At 42.6% G+C, this 16,293-nt stretch overlaps 1 protein-coding gene across 4 annotated transcripts in view; it reads left to right on the top strand.

Moving 5' to 3' along the window:
- Positions 1 to 16,293, top strand: part of PPP1R37 (protein phosphatase 1 regulatory subunit 37) — a 161,636-nt gene that overhangs the window by 125,877 nt on the left and 19,466 nt on the right. For 3 of the 4 annotated variants that reach the window (XM_037884721.2, XM_037884720.2, XM_037884719.2), the window contains 2 exons: positions 4,810 to 4,976; positions 6,904 to 7,876. In XM_037884721.2, the coding sequence (XP_037740649.1) occupies positions 4,810 to 4,976; positions 6,904 to 7,876 (1,140 nt within the window). Of the gene's footprint in view, positions 1 to 4,809; positions 4,977 to 6,903; positions 7,877 to 9,891; positions 10,064 to 16,293 lie in introns of those variants that run through there. The other variant, XM_043534477.1, reaches the window with a different exon arrangement.

The following is a 16,293-nucleotide window of genomic DNA, read 5'->3' as shown; positions in this document are numbered from 1 at the left end:
TAATAACACTAACGAATATTAATCTGTATGTTTTCTCTACCACATACAGTCTGAAGGTCCCTTAATTTAAAAATACGATGTTAACACTGGATGCGTGAGACCAGTGCTTCTCAAGCTATCCGATGTGGGGGACCGGCAATTTTTTTTTTTTCCAACGTGCGCGCAGACCGGCAGCCGATGGCTCGCGGACTGGCACCGGTCTGCGGACCACCACTTTGAGTAGCGCTGCATGAGATTATCATCTCGAACTAATGGATTGCATAGTGGGATTCCTAGTTCTTTAAACTGCTGCAGCCCCGCCAGCAGTTCTTTGAGCCAAAGAAATGTTTTGGAAAGGAATCTGGCAAAAGGGCTGCAAGAGCTCCCTGGTTGGGGAAGTTCTGTGTTGGCTGAAGGGAATGAGTATGAGCCTGGGACCTGCGAGGTCCTGACTTCCATTTACCCTCCTTCACTGAATCGCCTTAATTTTCTGTACTTTACGACCTTTATTAAGTGAAGCCTCTCGACTTCTTGGGGAATGTCTTGTGTCCTAGTGCCCCACCAATAAATGGTTTTGTCTCTCTGTACCTTAGTCAGTCAGATGGGGCTATTAGCACTGCTCACCTTCAGTGATGCTCTTCGCTAAAGTTATGTAACTAGAATTGGTGCCTTCAGATTACCTTAATTAGTCCTTATTGGAGGCCTCAGATTTTTTTGGATTTTTCTCTGGACTCTTGCATCCCTTTTAACCTCACTGTTCCCCCCTTCCCTCCACATCAACCACTGTCCTCTCCCATGGAATTTCTGGAGTTCTTTCCTCCTGCAGGATGGCTAAGCAACACCTGAGGGATTCTGCAGGAGAGGTGGTGATAGCTTCTTCACACCAAATATTGAGATGGCAAATAAGGGGGACTATTAAAACAACTCACAAATAAACCTTTTGATTCCAATAAAACAGATGGTCTGACCACAAGAGACAACCCTTCATATCAACCTCCTGGAGTTCAGAATGGTCAGAAATGCCTGTCTTCATTTCCTCCCTCTCATCAGACACAGATCCATCAAAGTCAGGACAGACCATGTGGCCTACATGAATCAGTTGGCAAGGAGGGGCAAGATTGTGCCAAAACAATGAAGTTGTGGAATTGGTGCATAAAGCATCACATAAGGATATCAGCAATGTATCTGCCCAGCATACCAAAAGCATGGACAACACACTCTGCAGGTGTTTCCCCAAGAATACACGTGGGAGTTTGATTCTCGGGTTCTACTGTGAATCTTTCAGACTTGGGGTTTTTCCAGAAGTAGACCTTTTTGCCACACCCACAAACAAAAAATGCTACCCATTTTGTCCAAGATGTGTGGGTGTGCGGCGGGGTGTTTAGGTTGCAGTTCACTGGGGGACACCTTCCTCCTGTCTTGGATGGACAGACTGTTGTAGTAGGAAGAGCGCCTGAGACATAAGCCCTTGTATCAAAGGCCTGGTATGAGGCAGAACCTGCTCACAGAATCTGGCAAGAACAGGGCTGATATTGCAGAAATACACGTTCCTAAGAAGTGCTAAGCACAGAGTACTTACGCAAACACATCTCAATATCAAGTGGTACCAGAACGCCCCAATATCAAGGATGGTACAAAAACATTCCCCAAGGATAACAGGAACACACTGACCCTTCCTAAAAGATAACGTCAGGATAACTCTACGTAATAAAAATATTTTGATCGAACCAATATGTACAAGGTAATAACTAGCCACGTCAGGGGGCAGTGAGTATGTCAGAGGCAGTACTAACTTGTTTGTATCAGGGTATAAAAATGCATCTCAGAGGGAGTATCTTTGTCCAGCCAAGGGGGGGAATGGAAAGTCCTGCCATCACTAAGCAGCGTCCATTGTCACAGGCATACATGTCTTAGTATCTTTGTAAAGTCTGCAAGGTGCTATTACCGTGCTTTATCAACAATAAACCTGGCCTGGCGCCTTCGTACCTTAACAAATCTTGTGGTCATTGGGCAGTTCACTCAAGGTCTGCTGTGCTGTCTGTCTGCACAGAGCTGGGGCAGCACACAGGGAAAACACACATGCAGCCAAACATCTAACCACAACTGTTTTATGCCTTCCCTCTGATGCCTCTCATTCTCAAGGTGATAAGATGAAGCAGAACAAGGCCAGAGTCATTCTGATAGTCCTGACGTGGTCGAGAGAAGCGCTTTCCCTTACTGTTTCACCATGTTCTCTATTCTCTGATAGATCTTTCAACTGTCTCTTAATTCCTCTCTCAGGATGCCAGACCCCTGACACATCCCAGCTTGGTCATTCTTTGCCTCAAGTCATGGTCCCTGAATGGTTCTCGGGGCTAGATCCCTCTTGATCTGCGGAGATACAACATGTGCTATTAAATAGTAGAAAAATTTCCACCAGAACTTACCTCCAGAACTGGACATGATTTGGCCACTGGTGTGAACTCCACAGTACTGCTTCTGAATCTGCCCCAGTTCCTCTCATTCTGGAGTACCTGTTGCAGCTTAAGAAATTGTCCCTCAATTGCATCAAAGTTCACCTGGCTGCCCTAACAGCCTTTTATACTACTATTGAAGGTTTTTCTTCATTTGCTCACCCCACAACCACGAGATTTGTGAAAGGCTTAGGGAATCTGCTCCCATAGGTAAAGGTTCCTACGTCTGTTTTGGACCTGAATTTGGTTCTCAAAAGCCTCACGAAGCTCCCATTTGAACTAATGGCCACCTGGTCCCTCTTGAACTGATCAAGAAAACAGCCTTCCCAGTGGCGATTACCTCCGCCCGCAGAGTCGGAGAGGTTGAGGCTTTAATGGCAGATCCCCCTTTTACAGCATTTCACAAGGATACGGTGTCCTTATGGCTGCATCCCAGGTTTCTCCCGAAAGTAACTTTCGAATTTCACCTGAATCAGACCATATACCTTCCGGATTTCTTCCCAAAACTGCATGCTTCCAACCAGAAGACTATTCTCCACACTCTAGATGTCAAGAGGGCGTTATCCTTCTGTCTGGATAGAACTAAACCATTCTGTAAATCCAATAGACTATTTCTTTTGATTGCAGACAAATCTAAGGGTTCCACCATTTCTACCCAGAGACTCTCGGAATGTATTTCCAAGTGTTTTATAGTTTGCTACCAGGCTGTCGACATTCCACCCCCCACCAGCATTTTGGCACACTCGACCAGATCACAGTCTATATCTATAGCTCTCCTTAAAAATGTTCCCATTCCAGAAATCTGCAGACCCGCTACATGGTCTTCGGTACATACTTTCTTTAGACACTGTGCCTTGGTGGATGCCTCCAGGTCTGATGCTACAGTTGGCAATGCAGATCTCTCTTCTGTGATGGACTCCATTCTGAAGCCCCCTCCTCCTACTGGGGATACTGCTTGGAAGTCACCAAGACTGGAACACCCATAGGGACACTACTCAGAAAAGAAGTGATTACTCACCCTGTACAGTAGTTGTGGTTCTTTGAGATGTGTGTCCTTATAAGTGCTCCACGACCCACCCTCTTTTTCTCTGCTTTGGAGTTGCTTCTGAGACATGGGGGTGCAGAAGGAACTGACCCATACAGAATAACATAGCCTTGGTGAAGGGCATGAGGATACCAGTGGTGCATGTGCAGGCCAAACGGACACTGCTAAGGAAAATCTCTGATCAAGGGCACATGCACACCAAGAGTGGAGCACCCTCAGGGGGACACATCTCAAAGAACCAGTGTTATTGCACAGGGTGAGTAACCTCTTCTTAAAGTCTTAGAAGACATGGTCTCTTCCACAAAGAGCCTACAATCTATTTGCTTATGAAGCATCTAGATGTTTTGGAATCCGTGTAGTAACTTACTGGTATGTATGAATGAGTTTTCCAAACTGTACTTTGATGGGAATATGAAAATTGTCAGTTGCTATGTTAGATTTATAGTTTCTTTCATCTTAAAGGATCCCACTCTATATAAACTGTATATACAGGAAACACTTGAGTCCCCTCTGAAAGTCAGGTACTTTTGGTTTAGAAAACATCCGCTTAACAATGCGTAAAAGAACACCTGGGTTTATGACAGGAAGTGAAGAATACCATCTTCAAACTGCAAAAAGAAAAGGAGGACTTGTGGCACCGTAGAGACTAACAAATTTATTTGAGCATAAGCTTTCGTGAACTACCGCTCACTTCATCAGATGCATGCTGTAGCTCACAAAAGCTTATGCTCAAATAAATTTGTTAGTCTCTAAGGTGTCACAAGTCCTCCTTTTCTTTTTGCGGATACAGACTAACACGGCTGCTACTCTGAAACCTGTCATCTTTAAACTGTAGCAATTGGTGGAATGTAGGAAGGCAAAATGGCATTATAAAATTGAAATACAGCCAGAGCATCAGTGCTAACACCTTTACTCGGCAGAAAGTGCCTTGGGGTCTTTTATTTATGGGTGACCAGGATGTTGTATTTTCAATTCATTGAAAACAAATAGAGTTAATACTTAGATTTTTGTAGAGCAGATTGTTACAATAGCAAGAATCTGGACAAAATTCTGTAATGAGAAATGGGCCCCATCTCACTAAGCCTTAAAGCAGTGCTACTCAAAGTGGCGGTCTGCGGACTGGTGCCAGTCCGCGAGCCATCGGCTGCTGGTCTGTGCGCACGTTGGAAAAAAAAAAAGCCAGTCCCCCACATCAGGTAGCTTGAGAAGCACTGGTCTAAAGTACACAAGTAAGAACCTTTCTCTGTTGTTTATGGGGAGCATGTTGTGAGCCAGTTTCTTTTTCTTTTCCGTTGTCATGGTTCATCATCGGAGGTCTTTATTCCCCTGCAGGTGCTGTGGCAGTAGCAGAATTCATTGCAGAGAGTCCAAGACTCCTTCGACTAGACCTGCGGGAGAATGAGATTAAAACGGGGGGTCTGATGGCATTGTCCTTGGCACTGAAGGTCAATCATTCTCTGCTCAGGCTGGACTTAGACAGGGAACCGAAAAAGGAGTCTGTAAGTTGGACTGCATTTTTTGTGCCTATGACCTTTGTGTGGTTCTAGACTGACATTACGTCTCAGAGAATATTCATTCCCTCTCTAAAGCTTCCCACCATAGCCAAGCCCATTCCTATAAACAACCAAAGCAGGAACCTCCCAAACTCAGTGTTCTAATGCTGGGTCTAGCAGAGATATAAACTTCTGGGTGTCTTTTTTTGGTCATTGTGCTCCCCAGGGTCATTGTGCCTGGCTCTCTCATCTGCCACAGCAACATGTTGAAGGTAGGCCTGTCCTTTGTCACATTCATCAGGGGCTTGTTACTTTGAAACCTCCCATTGGAAAGCTCCCAGTGTCATGTCACATAATATGTCATGGCGTATTAATGGGGTCCTAATTAAGCTGTTGACAGCTCCTTTTGAGCACTTGCGTTTCAGCTCAGGCTTCCAATATGCAGAGTCATTTTCCTGGTGGCATTGACTCTGCTCACACAGCAAATGAGCTTGCTGTAGACTCTGGTGACTGCACACCCTCCAGTGGGTCATATCATGGTAATGGAGTTAATCAGTCAATCATTCTGCTAATGTTTTTCCATATCAGTGTACCTGTCCAGGTGATTCTCCTCTTCACAAGCTGTAAAAAGGTCCTTTGGATTCTTATCTACTCAGACGATCCACCAAGCTTTTTCTCACTTAATGCCAACTCTGTAGTTTCTGCTCTCTGAGAAAGCCATGTATTTAAATGGCTGCGAGACTCTCTCTCACTGTAAGGTCATATTGAGGCTCGTTGTGTATGGCACAAGTCTGCTTCAGCAGACTTGATCTGTTCCCATCCAGGAAATTTTCAAGGCAGCCACAGGGGAATTCTTTGTATGCATTCAACAAACACCACTGTTTTGATTCATAGATTCTAAGGGACTGTTGTGATCCTCTAGTCTGACCTCCTGTATAGTGCAGGCCATGGAACATGATTAGGCCTCTAGATAGGAATCAAAATTTGATCTGTTAGAATTTTTCTGAGCTAGGGGCATCCAGACTCTGATCTTTTATTATTTTTTACTCCGTTTTTGGAATACCTTTATGATCTTCTTTCCAATTTCTTAGCGAAGTCTCTCAGTATACCTATATCCTTCAAAACCTCGATGTATACCTTTTTATACCTTTAAAAAATGTTAATTTTGGCTATTTTAAGATGTGTTAGCCTTGGCTACGCTTCCTACAGTGTGGTGTTTGTCATTGTATCTTTAGCAAAATGATAGTTACTTACTGGTAATAATTGTTCTCTAAAGATACCCATGACATCACTTGCCCACCAGTCATTCCACAGAGTTAGTCAGTCCTTTCTATACCTATGGGAGTGATTTGACCTGTTATTTTTTTAATATTTGCATTGCGATGGCACTGAAATCAGACCCCAAATCAGGATGAGTGGGGGTCCTCCCATCGCACTGGGTCTTGAACACAGTGAGAGACCATCCTGCCTCAGTGTTACAATTTAAAAAGGAGTCCTCCTCGGAGAACAGCAATTACAAATACGTAATTTTCTCATTCCATCTTGTATCAAGGCAGGAAAGCAAAACAGACTATTTCTTGTAGTCACTTAATGAGAAAGCTTTACTACCTTTTAAAGCCAAAACCTATTGGCTTTGCTAACAAAGTCTCCTTGCTTTTAATCAAGTACATTCAAATACAGTAGATGGACCGATTATTCTTATAACTGCAATAGATGTTTGCTGAAGTTTACTAGTTGGTTTACCCACCCAAGTGGAGTTAAAGTTTTATCGCTGTTCCCATATTCTGTGCGTAAGCAATTGGATAGCCCTTAAAATTGATGCAGAAACGGATTTCTGCACCAAGATTGAGTCGTGCCGAGAGAGCTGTAAATATGCTATATGCTGTATCTCAGACTATTTGCAGTTTCAGCAGTGTTTCTCTCTCTCTTGCAGGTGAAGAGTTTTATTGAAACCCAGAAGGCTCTTTTAGCTGAAATCCAAAATGGTTGCAAGCGCAACTTTATTCTGGCCAAAGAGAAAGAGGAGAAAGAACAGAAACTTCAGCAATCTGCCTCTATGCCAGAGATCACCATCACTGAGCCGATTGAGGAGGGACCTGTGGAAAACAGCCAAGGTGATGACACAGCAGCAACACCTGAAGGAGATGAAGTGGGGGAGACTTTGGTGTCCAAAGAGAACAGGCATACAGACAAGGCAATAAACAGTGACAAAGATGGGGTGATATATTCAGATTCTGACACAGATGATGAGGTAGACCCTGGGTTAGAGACTAAAGATCTCAGTAAATCACAGAAACAAAATGATTCTGTTCATGTAGATAATGTGCCCCAGTCATTTCTTTCTCCTGAAAAGACAAGGGATGCATTTAGCTCAGAGGACAGAAGTGCCCCTTCAAACATGACTGAAGAAACAAAGTGTGAGCCCAAAGGAGGGGGAAGCATTGGGACTATACCAGGGGCTCAGGCACATGCTAACACTCAAGAAAATGAGAGGAGAATTTCTGTTTCCAGTCCTGGGCGAGGCCATAAAATCTTTGTAGTGACACGAGTGGAAAATCTACCAGAGAAAACAGCAGAAAACACTACACGGCTGAAGGAGAATATCAGCAACCTGCAAGGCAATGCAGTGAAACAGTCTAAACTGATGGCTCAAACCCTACCTATGAAGACTGAATTTTTGGACTTGCAGGCAAATGGGACTGTTTCCAAGTTGGCAGCCAAGTTGGAAAATGCACCATCAGCAGGAACCCCTGGATCAGTTTCAGAAAAGATGAACTCTGGGCCATGCGAGAATACAGTTCATGAAACTCCACTTCCTAATGGGCTAAAGACAGAATTTGTTCATGCTCTACCAGATACGTCCTTAGGTTGTGATGGGAAAATGGGGAGCTGTGCTGTCGAGCATGGTAAGACTGCTTTACTTTATTCTAGAATTTATTCTCTGTTGTGCTGAACTTGGATCTTCAAAACAAAGTGCTTTCTGATCCCTTGTTCCTCAGCTCATGTTCTTGATAGCCAATAAAAAACATTTCAAAAGTCTGTCTCTTGGGGCTAGTACAGGATTGTTCCCTATTCTATTTTCTGCAGTGTTTTAGCTCATCTAATTCTGAATATTCCAAGCTTCTTCCACCACTATTCTTTGAACTTATTCCACAGTCTGATAGGTCTCATGGTCAAAAGGTTTTTCCCAATTCAGCCTGAATTGCATCCTGATACTCCTAGCTAGATGTGTTTTAATTTATTTTTAAGGCCAGAAGGAACAACTATGATCATCTAGTCTGACCTCCTGCATAACACAGATCAGAGACTCCCGCAGGAAATTATTTCCCCCTTCTATATGAGTGAACACTATCAGTCCTAATACCTTGAGGCTCTAGTTCTGGAGCTTCTCTTTTACGTGGACGTTGTATTTTGTGAACTAGGTCCATGGTTCTCGACCATTAACACAGCATGATTCCATGTCTACAAGCAAAAAAGTGTTGGGACCCCCTCACATCTACCCCAAAGAGCAGAGTGAGTGTGCTCACCCCCGCACCCCGCCCGACCCGTTCGCAGTCACCCCTGAGAGTTGAGGCCTCGTTTATTTTAGGAAGATACTCAGTTTTAATTTTAATTTAAAGACTCCAAATGACCACTTGCCTCAGTAAGCTGTTCCAATGGTTACTGATTGTGTCCTCTTAAACATTTTTCATTTTGTTTTGGTTTTACACCGTTCAAATAAAGGTACTGTAGATTTACTACTCTAGACATGAAGATACGGTTTGTTACATTGACCTGTTAAGGGCTCCCTAGGATCAAGGTTTGCAAGATGTAGTAGAAAAGCCTGTGTTGACCTTATGGTTTGGGGAGACCACAGAGGAGAATAGTTCTTCAGACTTCTCAGTCAGACAAGGGGAAGTTAGGAAGTACTTCTTCCTTTCTTCAAGCTCCCTGGACGGGAACGCTAAGTAGGTTTGGGTCCTTTCACCTTCCTCCAGACAGGGCCAGTTATCCTAACAGAAAGTCCCCTACTGATTGTTCAGCTACCTTGGAGGATCACAGAATAGCAAGGGCAGCTTCAGTATTTCCATGAGGGGATAACCCAACTGCTATGATTAGTGACTCTTAGTCGTTTGGCAGTGCAATAGTTTCTCTTCCTTCTGTGTCCCAGATACTACTGTCACATTGTTCGGAAACACGCAAACAGGGAAAAAGATTCAAACAACCACAAAAGTCCTGCTATGTTTTGAGGCTGTCATTCCATTTCCTGCCTGAGAAGTATGTGCTGGGAGCAGTCATTTTCCTACACCCTCCCCCGAATTCCCCCCCTCCCATTTTTGTGAACTAGTTACATGCCAATTTAGTGACTGTTTGGAAATTTGAATTGAAATTGAAACATTAATACACACTTTAAAAGCATATACAGTGTATCTGAAAAAGTATAATAGATTTGAAAAGTATGACCATAGACTAGCTTCCTTATACAGCTGTTGTTTTTTATGACAGTGTCAGTGCATTCATTTCGGTGATGTTGGCCAACCTAATAATTTCAAATGATGATTTGTAAGCAAAGTCAAAATGAGCTCTCCCTGACAGCTAGTGATGAACTAGGGGCTGGGGGGGAAAGCTTCAGGACCAGATTGTATTTACATTCACACCTAATCTACCTAGGTATCCAGCAAACAGAGCTGTGATGCCCAAGTGATAGATTTTGGCTGGGGTTAGGTTACAATCACTTGAATGCGGGGAGAGGGGATGAAATGTTGTTCTTACTGTATGAGTAAAGGGCAGTAGAACTGTACTTAGCCTGTGCTGATTGAGGGCATCAAGAGAGAGGGTGGGGACCGGTCCCTCTCCACTGTTTAAAGACAGAGCTGATTAGGCTCCATAGTCTCTTTCGTTCTGTTAAGTGACCACTGCAGCTGAAATCACTGATAATCAGGTCTAAGTGCTTAGTCCTGCTGTGGGACAGTGTTTCTGTGGAAGACACAGCCCAGACTGCACTAGCTGTGAGGTTCCCCCACTGAGAGCTCAGGGGAAATCACTGAGAGCTGGGTGGAACCTCAAGAGACCAACTCGCAGAGGTCACGGTGGCAGGCAGCAGCAGAAGGTGACGGTGCAGGGCCATTGGCAACAGAGCGATGGAGTGAACGGTGGCACAACGAACAGCAGTGGCCAGAGCGAACAGTGAGCAGCTGGAGGAACGAGCAAGGTGCCTTCTTGCCCCCCCCACCTGGGAGGTGTACTCATGTGAAAGCACCTCTGAACGATGAGTCTCCACTGACCAAGGACAACACCGGTGAGTGGGGTGCGGTGGAGGGAAAAGTGAGGGGCACATTAAATAAATGTTTGTTTGTTGGACTATATCTTAGTGACTTTGCTCCAGAATGCTAGATTTGTGACTGGGAATGGAAACTTTATATAAATATGTTTCCTAGTAGGCCAAGATTTTTAAAATCCATTATTTGCCAAGGTTATCATCTCACATCGTTGCCATCTTGAGAGATCATTATGTTGGGGAGTTTCTGTACTAAACATTTTTATTATTATAATTAATTTTTACATAAGAATGGTCATACTGGGTCAGACCAATGGTCCATATAGCCCAGTATCCTGTCTTCTGACAGTGGTCAAGGCCAGATGCTTCAGAGGGAATGAACAGAACAGGTAATCATCAAGTGATCCATCCCCTGTTGCCCATTCCCAGCTTCTGGCAAACAGGCTAGGGACACTCCGAGCATGGTGTTGCATCCCTCCCCATCCTGGCTAATAGCCACTGATGGACCTATTCTCCTGGAATTTATCTAGTTCTTTTTTTAATCCTGTTATAGTTTTGGTCTTCACAGCATCCCCTGTGTTCCACGGGTTGACTGTATGTTGTGTGAAGTACTTCCTTTTGTTTTTTTTAAAACCTGCTGCCTATTAATGTCATTGGGTGACTGCTAGTTCTTGTGTTATGTGAAGGATTAAATAACATTTCCTTATTCACTTTCTTCGCACCAGTCAAGATTTTATAGACCTCTATCATATCCCCCCCAGTCGTCTCTTTTCTAAGCTGAAAATTCCCAGTCATTTTAATCTCTTCTCCTGTTTCATACCCCTAATCATGTTAGTTGCCCGTCTCTGTACCTTTTCCTATTCCAATGTGTCTTTTTTGGGATGGGGTGACCAGATCTGCACAGAGTATTCAAGGTTTGCACGTACCATGGATTTATACAGATGCAATATGATATTTTCTGTCTTATTATCTATCCCTTTCTTAATGATTCCCAACATTGTTTGCTTTTTTTGACTGCCGCTGCACATTGAGTGGATGTTTTCAGAGAACTATCCACAATGATTTCAAGATCTTTCTTGAGTGTTAACAGCTAATTCAGACTCCATCATTTTGTATGTATAGTTGAGATTGTTTTGTGCATTACTTTGCATTTATCAACATTGAATTTCATCTGCCATTTTGTTGCCCAGTCACCCGGTTTTGTGAGATCCCTTTGTAACTCTTTGCAGTCTGCTTTGGACTTAACTATCTTGAATAGTTTTGTATCATCTGCAAATTTTGCCACCTCACTGTTTACCCATTTTTCCACATCATTTATGAATATGTTGAACAGTAATGGTCCCAGTACCGACCCCTCAGGGATACCACAATTTCTGTCTCTCAATTCTGAAAACTGATAATTTATTCCTACCCTTTGTTTCCCATCTTTTAACCAGTTACTGATTCATGAGAGGACTTCCCTCTTATCCCATGATGGCTTACTTTTCAAAAGTCAATTTAAATTAAATACATTTTTTTAAATTGTTTTTTAGAAATCTAGACCTGTTTTGTTTTGGTGTATTTTGCATTATTCTTATGTTAAATTTGCATTATACTAACAAAACATTTAATTTATTCATATCTCTTTTATATGTTGCAGGTCAAAGTGAAAATGAAAAGACCAAAAAACAATACAACAATTTTTCTACTCAAAGGCCTCAAAAACTAACCAAGGTGAAGAACACATCAAGAACCAAGAATATATCAAAAAGAAAAGGAGTACTTGTGGCACCTTAGAGACTAACAAAATTTATTTGAGCATAAGCTTTCATGAGCTACAGCTCACTTCTTTTTGCAGACACAGACTAACACGGCTGCTACTCTGAAAAGAATATATCAACATGTCATCTGACCGGTCAAGTGGTGCATCTACATCCGGCCAGCCCGAATCACAAATACAGCTTCCTACTGAAGAAACAGTGTCTCCAAAACCTAAAGGCAGTTCCAGATGTTTGTTGGTCGAAGTGTTCCCATTTATTAAAGTTACAAAAGATGGCTACTGGCACACCTCTTGCAAAAAAGCTTACGAAGAAGGAAAGCTTCCCAATGTTACAACTGGTAAAAGTGGAGGACTTTGGTTTGTCAGATGGATCAGTAAAGCCAGTGCTGACAAACTACATGAAAAGGCAGCAAAACACCAGGCCTCTGGAGTGCATCAACATGCAGAAAGCCTTATAAGCCCCCTTTCAAAGCCAATTTTAGAAGTACTTAATGAGGCTGTTAAGAATGCTGGAGACACAACACAGTTCATGTGAACAAACATGGCTGTGGCATCCTACTTTCTATTTAAGCAAGAGATACCACACACTACAGACTGGAGGCCAATGTTAAGTGCATGGTCACTTGTTCATCCTGAAGTTGAACACTGGTTCCGAACAAGACCAGCAAATGTTCACTATCTTTCTGCAAGAAACTCAACTGACTGGCTAGAAGCATGCGGTGCAACAGTGAAAGACTCAACATTTGAAAAAGTGGAGAACTCTCTCACCACATTCAAAACATTTGCATATGTGGCTGATGAATGCACTGATGCAAATGGGCATCAAGTATTAAGTCATTGTGTACATTATCTTGATGTCAGTGGTAGGCCAGTAGATGCATTTCTAGATTTTCAAGTTATAGAAGACACATCGGCTGCATCTGTGACAACCCATATCTTAGAAGAGTTAAATGCTTGTCAATTGGACCCCAAAGAGATGGCTGCTTGTGCATTTGATGGAGCTGCAAACTTCTCTGGAAGACATGGTGGAGTACAAGCTTTGTTCGGAGAAAAGTCTAACCCTGATCTCTCCTATACACGCTGCAGAGGCCATTTACTCTAACTAGCACTAGTACGAGCTGCAGAATCTTCAAAAGACATTAAAAAGCTATAAATTTAATGTCTTCATTATATTCTTTTTTCAGCAAGAGTCCAGAGAGACTGATTTCAGAGTAGCAGCCGTGTTAGTCTGTATTCACAAAAAGAAAAGGTGTACTTGTGGCACCTTAGAGACTAACAAATTTATTTGAGCATAAGCTTTCGTGAGCTACAACTCACTTCATTGGATGCATTCATCCTGAGCTACAGCTCACTTCATTGGATGCATTCATCGGATGAATGCATCTGATGAAGTGAGCTGTAGCTCACAAAAGCTTATGCTCAAATAAATTTTAGTCTCTAAGGTGCCACAGGTACTCCTTTTCTTTTTGCAAAAAGACTGAGTATCTTGGAAAATATAGAAGATACACTGGGACTGAAGTTCAAATTACTCCAACCCGGGAAAACCCACTGGCTTTCTCATGAGCGATCCTTGGCTGTTGTCTTAAAATTACTCCAGCTGTTATTACTGGCTTTGGAAAGTATCTACCAAGATGGGATGGATCTAAGTAGAGAGGCTGGTGGATTACTTTTGCTGCTACGTCCAGAGAAGACTATTGCCATTCTCTCTCTACTATGAAACCACTTGGGTCATTAAACAATGCCATCCAGGCATCTGCTACAACAGTAGTAGATCTTTGTCCAGCAACAGAAGCTACATTTGGATCAATCAGAGAGCTATCCATTGAAAAAGTACTGGAAGAAGCAAAGACTTCAGTCCTGAAGTTGACTGATGAAGGCATTTATATTAAATCCTTAAGTGAAGAAGACAAGAAGTGTTTGTTAAGACAACTGAAAAAGTACGCAGACTTGATTCTTAAAAATCTACAACAGCAACTTCTAGATTCTACTCAACCTCTACGTAGCTTTTACAGATGCCTGTCCTATAAAACACTGACAGTTGAGTGGAGTGAGGCACTACCAGCAATGGGGCTTCCATGTGATCAGGACAGAATAGAGAATTTGAACACAGAGTGGAATATCATACGACGAATGAATGAAGATTTGACTTCAACTTCTTTTTTATCATCACTAGTGGCTCGACCCGATCTTTGTGCTCTGTTTCCTGGGATGAAAGAAGTAGGAATTCATCTCTTGCTACTCCCAGTCACAACAGCTACAGTTGAGCGTTCTTTTTCATCCTTGAATAGAATTTTGTGTTCTGAAAGAAGTCTCCTTCTGCCTGATCATGTGAATGAACTCATGAGCATATCAATTGAAGGAATGGAAGTACCGGACACACGAGAAGCCACCAAAGATGAACACATTGCATTCAAGAAGTTCATTAACAGAGTTGTGCAAAATTATAACAAGAAACCAAGAAAGACGTAGTGCTTCATAGAAGGCTTGAGTAGCCAAGTTTAATTTGTGTGATGATTTTAAAACATGAGTTAAATTTAATAAAATGGTCATGAAACATTTTTCAGTTTTTACTATGATGCCATACAGCCCACCTTCACCCTCAATCTCACCCCTCATCGGCCCTGACACCCCCCCCGTAAATTCGAACACCCCCCCCCCCCATCCCCCAATTTCAATTCCAGGGGAAACCACTGCCTGGGAGCTACCTGGCTATGTTCCACACTAGCATGCTGTCAAAGGCTCTAGTCTGTGCAGAGATGATAGTGCGAATTCTTCACTGATTGTTGCAGGTGACAGGAAAATGGCAGGGATTAGTTATAATACCATAGATTAGCTGTGACCAGCACCATGCTTTCCTCAAGCTTCCTTGCAGAACGGTTGGCAAGGGGTTTGCAATTCCTTCTTCTGTGACCATATGTCAAAGCCTATGACCCATTTCTTGACCCAGTCTGCCCTGGGATCAGAAGTCAGGCTCTTTTTCTTTCTAAGGGTTGGATGATGCTTACACAATATTAAAATAAATGTAAATACACTGGTTAATCAAATTATCCACATGCCTTGGAATACATGCCATCATCCCTTGTGCATGACTTTTTAGTATTTATATATTATTTGTATGATGTTAACACCTAGAAGCCCTAGCCAAGGACTAGGACCCCATTATGCTAGGCATGATTCTAATACAGAACAGAAGGCTGCAGCAAGAGCTTATGTTCTGATAGGGGAGAAAAAGGAGGGACTTGTGGGATGGGAAGGGAAGGCGAGGTGAGGGAAGGTGCAGGGAGATTACTGATAAACCTGGGAAGCTGAGTAACACATACTTAACATACAATAGTTTTGTAAACCAATTTTGTAAACTAATTGTAAACTAATTTCTAAAATTGCCATTTCTGATAGCTCGCTCTTGAAACAGTTCATAGCATTTTTTAAAAAAAGATTGCTTTTATAACTAGTTTTATGATGGCTTTTTTCCGTCTCGATGATGATTTTCTAAAAGAGATGCTCTAATTCAGACAGGAATTATTTTGGGAGTTCTATAGCTTGGGTTATGCAGGAGGTCAGACTAGGTGATAGTGGGCTTTTCTGCCCTTGGAATCTGAATCTATAAGGGTTGCTCAGCAAGGGAGAAGCTGCCTAACTGACCATAGAAGGGAAATAATGACCATTCCTCTGCACATGGTGCTGTCAAATGCCCAAAGTAAACCAAAGAAAAGCATAGAAACTTTTTCCCAATAACTGGATTTTAGGAATCATAGGCCCCAGTCCAGAAAACACACACAATCAACTCTTAGCATGTGAGCAGGCACATTAAACTCAAAGGATTGCTCACTTGCTTGAAGCTGAGCATGTATACAAGTGTTTGCAGGCTATGTGCTTGAGTGTGCAGTTTGCTGTAATTTTCAAAATGGTATGCTGTTGGGGGGGGGGGGCTTTGCTCTATTTTTTTATTTTCTAGAGCTGCTCAGACTAGTCAGAAATAGTGTTCATTCAGCTAATTTAGCCTGCTTTTCTACATGGAAATTATCTGTGAACTGACTGATTTTTAGGAGTACATTTATTTGTGATGGCTTGACGTTTTTTCATTCTTTGATATGAAAATATGCCCACAGGTGGTGGTTGGTCAGAAATGCAGGTGCGAATGCTTGTCATCGGTACTGGGGCCTGAAGGCAAGCATGTGTAATTGTTCACTATGTAACCCAGGTGTGACCAGGTGCCTGGGATGGACCACATTAAGAATGCCACACTTGGGGCAGACTACAAGAAACAGGGCAAACAAGCCCCAAAACTGGTGGTTTATTTATACTTA

Source organism: Chelonia mydas, chromosome 23, assembly GCF_015237465.2.
Source record: "Chelonia mydas isolate rCheMyd1 chromosome 23, rCheMyd1.pri.v2, whole genome shotgun sequence".
NCBI classification, from domain to species: Eukaryota; Metazoa; Chordata; order Testudines; family Cheloniidae; genus Chelonia; species Chelonia mydas.
Note: the sequence above shows the minus strand (reverse complement) of the source record. Positions and strands in the feature narration are given on the sequence as shown.